Here is a 17,009-nt window from a genome sequence, read left to right as displayed (position 1 = left end):
AAGCAGATCATGTAGCGAGAGGAAGCAAGAGAGAGAGAGGAGGTGCCAGGGTCTTTTAAACAACCAGCTGTCATGGGAACTAATAGAGTGAGATTTCACTCAGACCCCCCTCCCCCAGGGCGAGCATTAATCCGTTCATGAGGGATCCACCCCCATGACTCAGCTTCCAACACTGATCCTCATTGGGGATCAGATTTCCACATGGGTTTTGGCGAGGACAACACATCCAAACTCTATCAGAGGTCTCTCCGCTAGTGAGCACTAGTAAGATTCAGACCTACGCACACTCTGCTTCCTCCCCACAAGCTGGAACAATTGCATTGTTCCGGCTTGCCCTGGATGACCCCCGCTTTGCCTAATCATCTGTGACCTTGAGCAAGATCAAGTAGCGCAGAAACGGCCTTGGTGAGTCTATTCCTATGGTGGGGGGGGACACACAATTCTCAAAGAAGAGGACTTGTGGGCTAGGGACGGACGTAAGAAGTGACCTCTGTAACCAGTTCAGAGCATCAGCTCTGAGCCCTTCCTCCGGGAAGACAGCTTCCTCCTTGATCTGGCTAGTGGTGACCCCATGCTGCCCTCACAGCAGGGGTGGACGTCAGGCACTGGGGCCCCTGACCCAGCTGCTCTTCTGTTTAGCTTCTCTGAGCCAGGCTGTCCTTCTGGGCCTTCTCCCCTTTTCCTGTACTCAGAGACGAGGAAAAGTTGCCTAACAGGATGAGGGTGGGTGTAACTGGCTGAAATGCCAGGTCAAGTATTTTTATGTGGGGAAGGAGAAAGAGGAGATAGAAAAATGTGTGTGCAGCCTGAGAAGCCTAAAGGAGAGCTCGGATCCTGAATAAGGAGTCTAGAAAATGAGCCCGTTGGGGTTCTGGTAGGAAAATTAGGATCGTTGGGCTTCCACCCTCTCACTTCCACATAGTATATTTTGGGGATGAGAAGTGATTCCTTTGTTTTGGTGGTGGTTTGCTTTGTTTTGGTGGAAGGAGAATTGACCCAGTCCTGCAGGTGAAAGCTCTCACCTCTTGATGCTGGAACTGGAGGGCCTGTCTCTGTCATGAGAAACATCTGCCACATTCCAACATTCCGGGCCCTGTGCCAGACAACCCAGTAACCATGAGAAAGCTGTCATCGTTGCCCTGAAGCCCCTAAAGACGGGCTAGACTGCTTGCGCAGGGAAGTCTGCCTTCACCCGCCTTGGCCCCCACCCTGATTTGCTCTCCATGGGGCCCCTTCACAGCCTTCAGCTGCTCCTGTTGACCTTGGGAAAACAGCCCACGTGTGTACCCCGATCCTCTCCAGCCTGGCTGGGACCTGGCCTCCTTGGCTTCTCCCCGCCGCAGCAGGGTCTTTGTGCTCGCTGCTCCCTCTGCTTGGAACACTCTGTCCTCCGAGGCCCACAAGCCTCCTTCTGGTCAAGGCAGGTCCTTATGTTTTCTCCTCGCTCTTGTGCCCTCAGCACCCAGCACGGTCTCTGGCACACAGTAGGGGTTAATTAAACTGTGTTCAGCGAATGATGGCATCAGCTAGGAAGAGCCTGAGTAGGACTGACCTTATGTTTTCTCCTCGCTCTTGTGCCCTCAGCACCCAGCACGGTCTCTGGCACACAGTAGGTGTTAATTAAACTGTGTTCAGCGAATGATGGCATCAGCTAGGAAGAGCCTGAGTAGGACTGATGCCAGGTCCCTGGCCTCAAGTCCCATGTTGGTGACCATGTGCAGGGTTTCTTCTCTTGGCAGAGGGACGTACAGTCAGAGAAGGTTCGTGGTCGTGGCAAATTTCTGAAACTGGGCGAGGAAACTGTCCCTCCTCTGTGCCGCCATTTCTCCCATTTGACATCTGTGATGGAGGTTCGGAGAAGCTAGCTAACTAGCTCAAGGTCACATACTAATCTGTAAGAGAGCTGGATCTGTCCCCCATTCCTCAGCCCTTGTCCTTTCTACCTTCCACTCGCTTTCTCGCTTTCACTGCACAGCTGTCCCTCCTGCAGTCACCCAGGGTACTTGGAAATGCCTCGAAGCTTCTCAGATGGTCCTGCTTTAGTGTGGAGCATTTGGTCTCATCTCCCTGAGGGCCTCCTGGGATTAGTTCCCTTGGCCATGCTCTTCCTCACTCGGGAGATCTGGAGCCTGGGCTGAGAGTGTGACAGTGACCAGTGCAGGTCGTTCCCCAGCCCAAGTCCTTGAGCAGCAGAGACAGGAGCCTCCAGGTCTGAATGGAACTTCCAGGTGGTACTGCCCCAGGGCCGTTCCTGCTGCAGGAAATTTAGGCCCCTATACTCAGAATTGAACATTCTCTCCCTGGACCCCCACTTTCCACAGTGCCGTGAGACCTGGGGTTATTTTTTTCGGAATTATTTGACTCTGGTACAGAGACAAGAGCCCTTTCTCAGGCCTTTGTCTCTCCCTTTTCCATTGCTTTTCCAAAATGTCCCTGAATCAACCCTCCCCACCCCGTCCCAAATACACAAGGGGCTCAAACTCTCCTACTGTGGGCCTGTCCCAGCGAGAGGCTGAACCAGAGATTCTGACCTGGGTGAAGATCTGGTTCCTCCTGGCTGGGGCAGACAGGTCATGAGACCATCCTGAGAACGATGTGTCTGCAGGGCCCTGCCAGCCAGGCAGGGTATGTGATGTATGCTCAGAGGGCCCAGTGCTTGGATCAACTGTCTCCTGTCCCTGTCTTAATAATTCCTAATGATGCTCGAGGAAGGGGACCTGCATTTTCATTTTGCAGTGGCCACACTAATTCCGCAGCCAGGCCCGGGGCTGAGGATGCTGTGCGAACCACGGTTCCAGCAGCGGCTTTCCCGGGAGAGACCCATCCAGCTCCAAATCACGTGTTCCTCGTCTGTCTTCTTGCCACCTTTTGCACCTTTCTTCTTTTTTCCATCATCTCTCCTCGTTTAGTGCTTATGAATTATAAGGGGGGGAGGGGGAAGGCTTGGAGGAGAAGCCAGATGAGAACTATCAAGGATAGAAAGAAATGAAAAAAAAAAGTTTCCTGGGTTTTGAAACCCCGTCAAGGTGGTTTTGTGGCTGAAACTGCCCTGCTTTTGAGGCCTGGTGTGGTTCTTGGGGAGTGTGAATAAGGCTCCCCTTTTCCTTCAGTTGCCTTGAGGATTCCCTTCCAGTTGGGGCAGGTGTGTGCGTGTCTTCCTACACGGGTGGCGCTTTATTTCCACTGCTGACTTTCCTGATGCTGCTGCTGAGCCTGAGTGAACTGAAGGAAGTGTGAAGTGCCATGCTTTCTACTGTGGTGGCCTCAGGTGCCAGGCAGCCTGAAGAGAAGCTGTGCTGTGGGTACTGGGCCCGCTCTTTCTCTCCATCTCTTTCCTTCTGACCCCTTTTCTGTCCCAACCTCCAAATCTTCTGTCCCAGAGCCCCATCCCCAGCTGCTCTAGTTTCCTTAAGCTGTCCCCTTGTCCTCTTCGCCACCAACCACACCCGTCTCAGTGAGATGTTGCTGAGAAGGGGCCAAGGAAGATCCTGTTTCCTCAGGAGCTGACATCTCCCCCAACCTGCAGGGCGTCATCCCTTCCCACTGTGCTGCCTGACCATTTCCCTCTCCAGTCCCCAAAACACCTTGGTGCAATGGAGAGATTTTAAGTGAAAGCAATTCAAAACCTATTCTATTCTGAGGATTTGACAATTCCTTGGACTGAACACAGCCCCAGGCAGCCTTGTTTCTTTCCTGTTTAGGCCCCTGTCCCTTGCCAGGTGGTCTCTGCTTCCTTGCAGCCCTCGACATGAGAGCATGCCTTCAAGTCCTTTCTTGCAAGAAACTGAATTCCCAAGCAGTCTGCTGGTTTTCTAGAAAACTTTGGTTACTGGCTCCTTTTTGGTTTTGACTGTGTGGTTATGAGTTTTAGTTGGTGTCTACTTGGGGCTTAGCTCTGGGTGCTTCTGTCATGCTGGGCTTTTGAACTGTCTCTTCATCTTGGTGCTAGAAGCATGCCTGATTCCAGAATGACTCCCTTTCTTCTACTGTTCTGGACTTTTCCATACTTTTCCCTCTTTTCTAGTCTGTTAACAAGTGGCAGTGAGATGGGCTTGGAGCCTGGGTTCCAGTCCAGGGTTTTTGCCATTGATTGGCTGTGTTTTCCTGGGCAAGTTACTTAAGATCCCTGGGTCTTTACTTCCTCATCCACAGAGAGGGGATAATGAGAGCATCTTCCTCCCTGGGTTGTTGGGAGGCCTCCATGCATTAATACACATGGAGTACTTATGTAAAGTGTTTATATGAAGTGCCCTCATGCCTAGTGTAAACTGGTCACTATGACAGTGGAGGTGGGATTATTGCCATTGGGACCAGCCAGACCTCAACCCAGAGCTGGGGACAGTCCCACCCATGCTGATTGGTAGGGCCTGGTAGGAAAGGCTGCCATGGTACTTACTAACCATGTACAGATCTAATCCTTGTGACCCTTGACAGGTGATTAGGGAGGGTGTCAGGCCTCAGTGTCCTTACTCTAAGTATCCGGCAACACTGCCCTATACAGTGCAGAAGGACAGTCAGGGTGTGTTGACTGAGTGCGTGCCTGCTGGCTGCGGTGACTTCCACTGACGTCTGTCTATCTTGGATGTTCGTTTCCAGAGTGTTCACGAGCCCACAGGCCCGAGTGAGGGTTATTTGCNCAAGTTACTTAAGATCCCTGGGTCTTTACTTCCTCATCCACAGAGAGGGGATAATGAGAGCATCTTCCTCCCTGGGTTGTTGGGAGGCCTCCATGCATTAATACACATGGAGTACTTATGTAAAGTGTTTATATGAAGTGCCCTCATGCCTAGTGTAAACTGGTCACTATGACAGTGGAGGTGGGATTATTGCCATTGGGACCAGCTGGCAGTGAGATGGGCTTGGAGCCTGGGTTCCAGTCCAGGGTTTTTGCCATTGATTGGCTGTGTTTTCCTGGGCAAGTTACTTAAGATCCCTGGGTCTTTACTTCCTCATCCACAGAGAGGGGATAATGAGAGCGTCTTCCTCCCTGGGTTGTTGGGAGGCCTCCATGCATTAATACACATGGAGTACTTATGTAAAGTGTTTATATGAAGTGCCCTCATGCCTAGTGTGAACTGGTCACTATGACAGTGGTGGTGAGATTATTGTCATTGGGACCAGTCAGACCTCAACCCAGAGCTGGGGACAGTCCCACCCATGCTGATTGGTAGGGCCTGGTAGGAAAGGCTGCCATGGTACTTACTAACCATGTACAGATCTAATCCTTGTGACCCTTGACAGGTGATTAGGGAGGGTGTCAGGCCTCAGTGTCCTTACTCTAAGTATCCGGCAACACTGCCCTATACAGTGCAGAAGGACAGTCAGGGTGTGTTGACTGAGTGCGTGCCTGCTGGCTGCGGTGACTTCCACTGACGTCTGTCTATCTTGGATGTTCGTTTCCAGAGTGTTCACGAGCCCACAGGCCCGAGTGAGGGTTATTTGCAGCTGGAGGAGCTGGTGAAGCAAGTGGTTTCTCCTTTCCTCGGCATCAGCGGGGACCGTGGCTTCTCAGGCCCCACGTACACGCTGGGTAAGGGGTGCGGCTCTCAAGTTGCCAGGATAATGATCCCAGTTATGTTTCACTGAGCACTGATCACGTGCTGAGCCCTTTGCTTCTGATGTGGGACTGTGCACATCTGTGCATATTAATCACTCACACTGATGGCCCGTGTTGAGTAACCTCCTCCCCCTCGGTGAGTCTTCCCAAAAGACTGATGTCGTGCCTCTGCAGTGGTGCTTGTCTGATCCACATCTTTGATCAGTGGCTTTGATCTTTTTTGTGTGCCTGGGACATTAATTTTTCTATATTTGATACCAGAAACTGCCTTATTACACCCTCCCCTCAGCTCGACTAGAAGAACTGCCCATGATGGATTTCCCTTTGAAAGCAGCTCAAAATGTGAGGCCAACGTGTTGGGCGTGTGGCCAGATGTTATCGAGCTGCTGTTCCCCACTCTATCTCTGAAGGTACCAGCAAGGAAAGGGGCTACTGGATTGGGGGACAAATCCTGTTGGGGCCATGTGAGGCCAACGTGTTGGGCGTGTGGCCAGATGTTATCGAGCTGCTGTTCCCCACTCTATTTCTGAAGGTACCAGCAAGGAAAGGGGCTACTGGATTGGGAGACAAATCCTGTTGGGGCCTTTTTTTGGTGGCTGTAAAGGTAAAATCAGGCTGCCTGAGTGTCAGGCTCTGTACTAGGCACCTTGGAGAATCTAGAGATGAATCAGATCTGTTCCTTCTCTCCATGAGACCACAGTCTCGATGGTCTGGATAGAGATAGCTATAGAATATAATTCGTAATAGCTCTCAGTGAGACCACAATCTTGGTAGAAATAGCTATATAATAAGATTTATAATAAAAGACATTCCTCAGTTACTGTCTGAAATGTGGGCCCTCAAAATGCAGGAATTGCGTGTTCATGTTCTATGCCAGGAATAGTGCCTGACAGATAGTGGACACTCAAAAAAATATTTGTCAAGCGGATGGCAGGCAACTGTACCCAAGGCCAGGGTGGCCAGCACCCACAGAGAGGTGCAGCGTGGAAACAGATGACCTGAATTGGAACCCCTTGCCCCCCTCTTCTCGCTTTAATGGAGTTGCAGCTGAGCCTCAGAGAAAGAGGGAAAGGAGCCGCTTCCAGAGAGGTCCCCGCTCCTTCCTGGGCCTCTCTTCCACAGAAAAAGGCAGGGCCGGCTGGCAGTTTTCATGGCCTTGGTTGTGTTTTTCTGGAGGCACCAACTTGACCACAGCCACCGTGGATTGGAGCACTGGCCCCAGCCTGCTGCCTGCAGGGCTCCCTCCTCCCTGCTCACTCACTCCCTCTACTCACGGAGCTGGAATGAGCCACAGCTGAAATGACACTGAAGGAAAACAGTCTCCTGCCCTCTCCAGCCCTGAGCCAGGGACCGTATTGCTGTGGTCTCCCTGGAACCCGCCTTCCTGCTACTGGCTTGGCTCACCGAGTTTGGGGGAACAGGGGGATCCAGAGAGACGTCAGGATGCCAGCAGGATGCATAACTGGGCCATGGCAGAGGACTCCACCATCATCTGGGCCAGTTTAGGGAAAGAAAAATAGTTTTTCTTCAACCCTCATAAGCCCTTAGTTGGAATAGATGCATGTAACAGATTCGAGAGAAGAATAAGTAAGTTTATTAACATGTGTATTTTGTACATACATGGGACACACCCGGGGAACAAGTAGTTCTCAAGAGGTGGCTCTGAATGGCAGCTGATAGAGCATCTCCAGCAAAGAACAGTGCATTTTCAGAGCAGTGACAAGACAGAGGGAAAACAGTCTCTAGGGGTGGCGCCTTGTGAGAAGGCAAATGAGGGACAGATAAAGGCTAGTTAGTGAAGCTTGTTAATAAAGATTCCTCTGGGACCACCTCTAGCAGACAAGAGTCTAGAGCTGTCTTCAGTGTTTAACCCTCCCTGGTAGAAGGAGAGTGGGATACCTTTCGTCTTTGTAAATTTATGTCCTGCTTTTAACAAATAGAGGGAGAACAGAGAGGTTTCCTGTATCTGCTGCTTAATTGCCTTCAGCTCAACAATCCTCATGCCCAAGAGGCATATTTGGGGCTGGCATATTCTAGTCTCCCACACCAGGAACAGAGTCGATTTGGAAGTTTGTTAGTAAAGACTCTATAGGGGCATCCCTTTAGCTTTACAGCTAAAAGAATAATACACACTTTTGTCAAATTATTAAAGCAAAGACCTGAGTTTTTATTCTTCTACCAAGGCTAATCTTTGGAGAGTTGTCTCATTGGGGCAGGGAAGGAAGGACATTATCTTCTTTTGATTAATTTTTGTATTATTATTTTAGCATATGTGCCAGGCAGCCCGTGAGATGCTGGAGATATATCCATGAACACAACCAACCCAGCCCTGCCCTCTGAGTGCACACAGTCCAGTGAGGAAGTCACAGACAAGGCAGTGACTCATAGGTCTACAAATGCTCTGAGGGAGTGTGTACAGGGGTCACGGAGCCCATGGTAGGGGGACCGCTCTTGGGCCAGGAAGTCAGAGAAGGCTTCCTGGAGGAAGTGATGTCTGTGATGGGATGGGACTTGTACGATGAATATGAGTTAGTTGAGTAAACAGGGAAGGAAGACTATCCCCAATCAAAGGGAAGGAACTTTGGGAGGATTTGGAGGGCAGGGGGTGATCAAGAGGTTAGAGCATTTGAGGAACTGAAAGAGCTTCTGAGTAGCCAAGTAGCATAAGGCAGGGGAAGCCACTGGACACAGATCATGTTCTGGGCACTGTGCTGGGTGGGCTGGATACCCTGCCATGGAGTTAGCACTGCTGTCCCCATTTCACAGGTGAGGCAGATGAGGATTAAGGTTACTTGGCTGTTGGATCCTGGATTCCAGAGCCTCAAGCCGTTTGCACTTTACCAGCTGCCCCATGTGTCCTACCATTGCCCTACACCACCACTGACAGCATTTAAAAGGTGACCTCATTAAGAGACAGCTGAGGAGGAGGTCCTTCCCTCCTGTTTCTTAGCCCAACAGGTATCCCAGGAAAGAGGTTTCATCCCAGACCTCTAGATTCTAAAGGCTAAAGTGGTCACAATGGTGCCTTTCCTTACTGAGGACACCCCTTTCCAGATAAGGAGTGGACTCTGGGGCTCAGTCTGCCCCTCAGTAAAATGGGGATAATAATGTTTATTCCACCTATGGGAGAAGGCACTGAGATGACTAGCTGAAGTAAAAACTAGGGGTTGAGCTGGGCATGAGAAATCACTTTGCCCACGGGAGGGCCTTGTCATGGCTTGCTTGGTGTCTGAGCAAGGACGGGAGGGTTCAGGGAAGCTGGGGGATCACCTCCAAAGCTGCCACTTACCAAACGGCCATCACATTGTATAGTGACCGGGCTCTTGGCACACATTCCTTCCTTTCTTAGCCTGCTAGTGTGGGTGCTGTCGTCACCATGGTCTCTGGTCACCCACGAGGTAGATGGCCAGAGCCAGAGAAGATGCTCATTCGTGGGGAGCTCCTCACTGCACCCACATTCCCATGCGTGGCTCCCCCGGAGGATTCTTGGGAAGTCTGTCTTCCAGCCAGCCGGGCCTCACGCCCTGGATGTGCGGGCTCGCTTCAGAGAGCCAGGATGAGTCATCGAGGCCCGTGACGGAGAGGGCGAGAGTGTGCGTGTGGGCGTGTGTGCATGCATGTGTCTGCGTGCGCCCTGCTCTCTGACGCGGTCACCTTTCTGCAGTGGGAATGTGGACATGAGGTGGAGGAAAGTGAAATGAAAAAAAAAAAAAAAGGCATTTTCATCAGGGGCGCCGTTCCACTTTTTCTGAACCCAAAGGTTCAAAGCTGCTGCCTTGGCCCCCATCTCATTGCTGCTTACAGGGCCCTCAGCCTGCACCCCAGAGCTTGCTTTCTCCCGCACAGAAGCCCTGCCCTCCTGCAAATCTCCTTCCATGTGTCTGCGGGGGCAAAGGGGGACCCTTCTCCTCCTGGGCGCTGGTGCTGCTGCCTCAGTCAGGATACTGTAACTTCTCTGCATGACAAGTGGGCATTCTTGTGCTTTCAGGTGCCTGATCTGGAGAGGGGTGCCCACAATGGGCTTGGTGTGCAGGGGTCACAATGGCCACATTATGGCCGATACACCCACTGGTGGGGCCCGGCCGGTGAGCCTGGGAGATCAAAGACAGGTGCCTGATCTGGAGAGGGGTGCCCACAATGGGCTTGGTGTGCAGGGGTCACAATGGCCGCATTATGGCCGATACACCCACTGGTGGGACCCGGCCGGTGAGCCTGGGAGATCAAAGACCTGGGAACCGAGTCCCTAACAAAGGGTCCAAGGACGGCCTTATCCAGGCTTTGCTTCTCTCTGGGGGTTTGAAAGGAGCTGCCCTTGCTGGCTGCTGTGCAGGGGGATGAATGCCCGTGCTCAGCAGGGTGCCTGGGGAGGGCGGGAGGAATAGAGGCTCCCCAGCCCCACCTTGTGTGAAAGTCTGGAGGAGGAAGTGGAGGTGGCCTGGAGGCAGGTGCCAGTTGAGGTGGCAGGACTCAGCCCTCTCCCTGCTAAAAGGCACCATTGCAAGGGAAGGACCAGTTTTTAGGTCCCAGAGGATACCCATGAGGTAACCAGTTCCTCCGTGGGAGAGTCCCTTCTCTGGGTGACAGGGCCCTGCCTTCCCTGGTGCAAAGGGTGGGGGGAGTGGACGAGAAGCAGGAGTGTGGGTAGCTATCTGTCAGCCCCAGGCCTAGGATTCAGTTTTAAGGCCTCCCAAGGGGCCCAGTGGGGACACAGCTGACGCAGTTGTCTGATGGTTGGCTCTGGAGTCTGGCGGCTTAGCAAGGCCCCTATGGTCTCGGATCTGCCCACACCCAGTCTTGGGAACCAAAACATTCTGCCCAGAAAGCAGAAGGAAGAGCTGTGGTCCTCTCCCATGAGTCATCAGCAAGGAGAGGGAGGCAACATGGAACGAGTGGGGCCTTGGGAACCACGAGGGCTGGGGCTCAGCTGTGTGGCCTGCAGCAAATGACTTCACTTCTCTGAGCTGCTGAGGGCTGAGCACAGAGGCCCTGGCCTTTTGTTCAGGGACAGCAGGAGGAAGCATGTGCCCTGTCTCAGGGCAGGGCTAGACAGAGCAGCTGCCTGCTGTGTTATGGGCCCTGTGTAGAGGTGGTCTCACCCCATAGAATCACTCCTGGTGGGAGGCTGTGTGTGCCTCCCCCGCTCCACTAGATCCTAGACCACATCCTAGCCCTTGCCATGGCCTGATTATTTGTCAGTCTCCCCCTCAGATTGTGAGCTCTTTGAGAGCAGGGAACATATTGTATCAAGACCCAGTGTGGACCTGTCCTGTGAGTGAGTAAGTGGCCGGTCTGGGTTCAGTCTGTAAGTCACTCCTAGAGGTGCACGACCCATCTGAAATCTTCATGGCTTCCCCTGTCCTGAATTCCCAGGGTGCTCTTGTCTGTACCTCTGCCCTGACACTTGCCACGCCGACCTTGCTCTAACATTTATCTATGTGTGGGTCATGAGCAGGCGCTCTGCTGTTTGCCCTGGGCTGGAGTCCTGGTTTCATCAACTGTGACTGTAACGTTTTTCAGCATCTCAACTTCAGGTTCCTCTTCTGCAAGATGGTTAGAAGATCATGTGGATGGAGCTCCTCCTTTCTGGTACAGTACCTAGCACATAGCAGATACTCAGTAAGTGGCTGCTCCTCAGACCACGCCTCCCACCCTGATGCGTGCACACATATGAGAGTGCTGGGCTCAAGCCCCTGGTTGCAGGCCAATATCAGATTTATGTTTCTATTCCTCTCTGTGGCTAGTGCAGCGTTTTGCATGTAATAGCTTAAGAAGAGTTTGTTGAAGGACGGGGCAGGTGTCCTTGGGCCCGCTGCTCCAGGGTGGGCCTCCCAACTCTGGCTCCAGCTTTCAGCCAGTGAGCCCTGCTCAGCAGCAGCTCAGGCAGCCTCCCTTGTGGTTGTGCTGCCTGCTGAACCCTCCAGGACCCATCAGGACAACTTTCCCTGGCTCATTCCATTGGGTGGGAGCCCTTGGAAATCATCAAAACAATTCTCGTTTCCTCCAAGATGCTGCATGTGTCAACCACACAAATCAATCCTTATCCCTCAATTTCCCTTGTGTCTTCCCTAAATCCAGCCTTTGCTCCAGGTCTTTCCTCTTCCTGGACTGCCCATCCTGGCCCTTTCTGTCTGTCCCAAGTTTTAGCCATGTTATAAAGTCTAACATTAATACCGCTTTATTCTGGAGACCCCTTCCCGAAACAGAGAGGTCATATTCCCATAAAACATTATTTGAGTCTCTACCAGCAGTAGAAATGATGTAGCTACTGTCTGCCTCTTTGGCTGTGCCCTCTTCACAAAAGTCTCCTGGCAGGTAGGTACCCAGTCCCTGGAACACAGATTTGCACATAGTAAGTGCTCACCGGATAGGTCTAGTCTGGTCTCCTGCCAGTCCGGTTGCAGGGTTTAGGCCACAACGTGTTTCCCACCAGTAATCTAAAGTGCTTGCTTTTAATAGCAGTGTGAGAGAAATGAATTGTTTTCAAGGGTGTTTTTTTTTAGTGACGGTTCTTTAATGGGGTCCTTGCTGCCTTGAACTCTTCCGGTACTTCAGTTTTATAGTTATTGATCTTTGTGATCATAAAAGTGACATGATTATTGTAAGAATGTGGGAACATTATAGAAATGTGTGGCTTGGAGGGTACAAGCATCCGTGCTTCAGACAGAACCTCTGTCAACGCCTGGCATAGGTTCCTTCTTCTTGGTTGTTCCTTGTCGTTTTGTCCGCTGTCCCCAAAGATGGGGGCTGATGACCCAGCTCTCCTGGCCAATACCAGCCTCTGGTGTAGTGGCAGGGGGTGGGAGGGCAGTGTTTGCTATTACTTGACTTGAGAGGGTGGACTACCTCAAGGAGTGGGTCTTCCGAGGGCAGCGGCAGTGCCCTGAGACATAGCAGCGTGTAGTGGGGAAAGTATGGGCACTGCCATTTAGAACCCAAGAGAACTGGGGCTGATCCATGGACTTCCTGATTTATGCAATGGGACCAGCCCTGCCTGTTTCAGACAGAGACCATGGATGGGAACCCACTCTAAACTCCAAATTCTATGCTATCATTTTGGAAAAAAAAAAAAGGTTTTGAAAAATTATTCTTGTTACTGCCTAACAGCTCCCTTGGAGTTCTAGGCCGGTAGACTTGGAGATTTAGTCCTAAGGGTTAGAATTTCATTCTCGTTATTATGCATGCACATACGTGCAGATACACATGCACACACACACACACCAGCCCAATGATGGGAGCTGCTGTGAGCTTTGCAGGTGGACATGGGTGACACTGTCCAGGAGCATGAGCTCTGGAAATGGCTGACATCTGTGTCTGGGGCCCTCCAAGTCCCTGGCAAGAGCAGAGAGTAAACTAAAGCAGCGTGGGCCTGTCTGTGGCAGCACTGCTTGCTTTCCCTTTAGAGAGAGGGCCAACTCCTGGCCCCATCAGAGTGGTGGGGGTACTGATTCTGTCAGGCCCCCACCTACCACTCCTTCTGCACCGCCATGCCCCACTGGGAGGAGGGGGTGAATTTCTTGTGGGGTCTTCAGGGTGTCAGGGAAGGATGCTGTGCAAAGCAGTGATGGGGTGGGTGGCTGGAAGGCTGGGGAAAGCTGTGCTCGGGCAGCAAGAGCGATGTTGAAAAGAAGAGGAGGCCTTGAACCGATCTGGCCCATTCCCCATTCTCTGCAGATGTGTTTCCGGCATGGCCGCACCTTCAGATTTGCTCTCTTCTGGGCCAGAGCGGCTTCAGCAGGCAGGACTTTCATCCAGCTCCTGACACGGTCTCTGTGCCTAAGTGGAAGAAGAGGTGGGGCTGCCTCGAGAAGAGCTTGGTTGGGGGACTTCTCTGGGACCGAGGGGCGAAGACTTGGTGTGGTCCCTGCTCTGGCCCAGACTCTGTATGTTTCTGTACTGGCACAGTCCTTGTGAAGGCGGGGAGAGGGGAGGACCTAGGAATTGGGGTGTGGCTGGTAACTATGCTTCCTCCTGGGGAATCTTCCCCTGGACTTGGGCCACCCGGCTGTTTGGGTTCTTCTCCTGCCCCTCTGACCCCTAAGCTTTCCTTCCTTCCCAGAGGCAGTGGGGCTACCAGTTAAGACACTCGGCTTCTAGAGGCTGCTGCCTGTGTTCCAGTCCCAGCTTTGCCTCTTCTTGGTGACACTGGACAAGTCATTTAACCTCCGTGCTTTAGTTTCTCCATATGTAAAATGGCAATCATGATAATAGTACCTATCTCATTGGGCTGAGAGAATTTAACTGTTCATACACGCAAGATGCCCAGAACAGTGCTGGCCTTAAGTGCTATCCTGTGTGTTAGCTGTTGGTACTTTTTCTGTCATTTTAGGGGGCCCCTCTCATTTTCAACCCCTGCACAAAGGAACACAGGAGAATAATTTAGTCCTTGACCCCTCTTCATTTTCAGAGAGGTCACGTTCACTCTGAGGGCTCTAACCATTACAAAGATCTAGAAGACTCTGCAATTTTTTTATCCCCAAATGTTTTTGTGTCATTATAAAAGAAATACAGGCACATGGGATCAAATCTGGAAAATATATTTAAAATAAGGATACAGAAGAAAATTTAAAAATTACTGTTAATATCTTTACCGAGAGATCACTACTACTTATATTTTGGTATATGGCCTGTCTAGTTTTTATACATGTGTGTGTGAATACAATACCCAGTATAAACCCAGTTTTGTTTTAAAAAGGCAAAAATGCATATAATAGTATTGTTTATATTCTGCTTTTGTCACCAAATATTATACTGTGAACGTTTTCTAATGTCCTTAAATATCCTTTGAAAATATCCAAATTCTTTCCCCAGCTTCAAAATTGCACATCCATCTGTGGAGGCACTTGGGCATCTCAGACTCATGTGGCCAGAGACAAGCTTGGTGCCACGAGGTGTAGGCTCTTCCCTGCCACCCTGCGTTGTTCTGCCCCACAGCTCAGTGCCTGACCCTCCTGTGCGGCTCACTTGCTGGTTGTGTAATGTCAGCCTCTTGTGTCTCCTCCTCGAGCTTGGTGCCACGAGGTGTAGGCTCTTCCCTGCCACCCTGCGTTGTTCTGCCCCACAGCTCGGTGCCTGCCCCTCCTGTGCGGCTCACTTGCTGGTTGTGTAATGTCAGCCTCTTGTGTCTCCTCCTCACCCCATCCCCACAACTCTACTTCCCATGCCAATCCCCTCACACCTTGACTCTGTTAGCACTAATTTTTGTTTCACGTGCAGTTTGTATTTATAGGAAATAACGTCTGAGCCTTCTCTGTGGCTTTCCTCATCTCTGGCTTCTCTGGCTGCAGCCCATCCTGCCACACTTCTGCAGGACAGTCTTCCTGAAGCACACCCTGCCGTGTCCTATGACCTGCGGGGTTTCCTGCTCTGCCTCCCCTCACCCCCCTGACCACTGTGTCCAGTCTGGTGCATCACAGGTGCTTCCATCTGGCATTTGAGGGCCCTCCCATGACACACCCATTTCGCCTGCTTGGGCATCTCTGCACTGTTTCGTGCACTCTGTGTCCCAGCCACGCTGTGGCCTGATGGCACTCCTGTCTTGGCAAGTTGCTCAGGCTGTTCCCATTGCTCAGCATGCTGTCACCCCCTGTCCCCTTCTGGATTTCTACCACCCTAAGGCCCCTGTCCAAATGGGCATCTGCCCTGGCAAGTTTTCTAATTGTTCCCAGGTGGATATGCTTCTTCGAGCCTTTGAACCCTACACACCTGGCTTGTCCTTCCCTGAGGTACTTTGCCGGTTAGAATTACTGGCATGCTTTGCCTGGGTAGCTCAGAGGAGCAGGGTCTGGAGTGAGACTGGCCTTGCTTGAGTCCCAGCTTTACTACATTCCAGCTGTGTGACCTCGGGGACTCAGTTTTCTCATCTGTAAAGTGAGAGCTAATACTGTATCATGACTTAAGATCAAAAGATGCATTCAAAAGTTTAGCATTGTTTCTGGAACGTGGGGAGAGTTCAAAAGCAGTGATTTGATAATAATTCATGTCCAGTCCTCTTCTTTTCGCTTCCTTGGGGCCACCCATGGAACCTAGCCTGATCTCTGATGGTGCCAGAGGCTGTCTGAGTCCTGGAGAACTGACTTGAACAGAACTCAGGTCTCAGACCATTGACCTGATGGGAGATGAGGGGCATTGGGGGTCCTGTTTCTGTATGATTTGGGTATGGTCCCACTGCCTTGGCTGTGACAGCTGAGGTAACTCCCTAGTCACCTCTTCCTCTGGAGTTAGGTGTATGAGGCCTCTTTCATGCCATCTGTTGGGTTTCTCCTGAAGCTGACCCAACCAGTGCCCAGATGCACAGAGGAGATTAGTTAAAAGAGAACTTAGGGCAAATCCAGGGAAGCTCAGGCAGCAGCTGTGAAAGAGAGGAGTTTCCCTTGACCCTTATCTGTCAAGGAAAGTCTTTTGCTGACCCCCTAATATAGGGGGTAGGGTGGTCTGGGGCAGCATCTTGTGTAAACAGGTCAAAGTGCAAGATAAACTTTTAGACATCTCCGGGCTCCTCCCTTACATTCCAGCAGGGCTGCACTTCAAGCTGTTCCTGAAGATTGGGCCACCACCTCGCTCTTCTCCCACATTGACTAGGAACTTTTGGCTAGATAGTGACCACCACTCCCCATTCCTATTTACAGCCTCTGCTGGTTTTTCGCTTGCAGCCAGGCGGCACTCCAGGGTCCGGCCCAAGATGACACTCCAGAACTATGCTTCCCCGATGACTACGGTCAGCCGGCCACTAAATGAGATGGCCCTGACACCGTTGACGGAGCAGGAGGGGGAGGCCTACCTGGAGAAGTGTGGCAGCATCCGGCGGCACACAGTGGCCAATGCCCACTCGGACATCCACCTGCTGGCCATGGCCACCATGATGCACTCGGGCTTGGGAGAGGAGGCTGGCAGTGAGGACAAATGCCTACTCCTGCCGCCCAGCTTCTCCCCGCCCCACCGGCAGTGCTCCAGTGAGCCCAACATCACTGACAGCCCCGAGGAACTGGAGGAGGTGGCAGGGGGCAGCCGGAGGGGCTCAGAGCTGAACTGTACATCCCTCAGCTGAGTCTCTGCCTCGGGACTTCCCGGCCTCTGCTTTGTTACCAGGATGAAGACAGCTCCATCCTCATGGACCACAAGGGACTCCTTCTTTGGGAAATGCCTCCTTATTTCTTTTAGAGTACAGGCCTAGCCTTTATGTCCTGGGGGAACCCCTATTGTAACCCTCTTCATTTTGGTGACTGTGACCACCTCTTTGTGGCCACACATACCCAATTGACTACTGGTCACTCTGTCATTTCCAGCCTTGCCTGCCTGGCTCAGATCCTCTTCTCTGGGCCTTTTCCCCTCAGATATTGGACTGCCCCATGCTCCCATAGATAGATCCCAGTGCCCCTAGCATTATTGTAGCAGGAGGTTGTCAGGACCACACACAAAACCAACAGGGACGTGTTGGCCTGTGGAGTTCCCCTTC

The 17,009-nt window shown here is 51.8% G+C and overlaps 1 protein-coding gene across 2 annotated transcripts in view; it reads left to right on the top strand.

Moving 5' to 3' along the window:
* PRR5L (proline rich 5 like) overlaps positions 1-16,673 on the top strand; it is a 39,015-nt gene extending 22,342 nt beyond the window's left edge. The window contains exons 5-6 of one of the 2 annotated variants that reach the window (XM_008594698.1): positions 5,404-5,530; positions 16,207-16,673. In XM_008594698.1, the coding sequence (XP_008592920.1) occupies positions 5,404-5,530; positions 16,207-16,601 (522 nt within the window). In that variant the 3' untranslated portion in view covers positions 16,602-16,673. The remainder of the gene's footprint in view (positions 1-5,403; positions 5,531-16,206) is intronic. The other variant, XM_008594697.1, reaches the window with a different exon arrangement.
* The last annotated feature ends 336 nt before the right edge of the window (positions 16,674-17,009 follow it).

This window comes from Galeopterus variegatus, unplaced genomic scaffold, assembly GCF_000696425.1.
Source record: "Galeopterus variegatus unplaced genomic scaffold, G_variegatus-3.0.2 Scaffold11296, whole genome shotgun sequence".
Lineage (NCBI taxonomy): Eukaryota > Metazoa > Chordata > Mammalia > Dermoptera > Cynocephalidae > Galeopterus > Galeopterus variegatus.
Note: the sequence above shows the minus strand (reverse complement) of the source record. Positions and strands in the feature narration are given on the sequence as shown.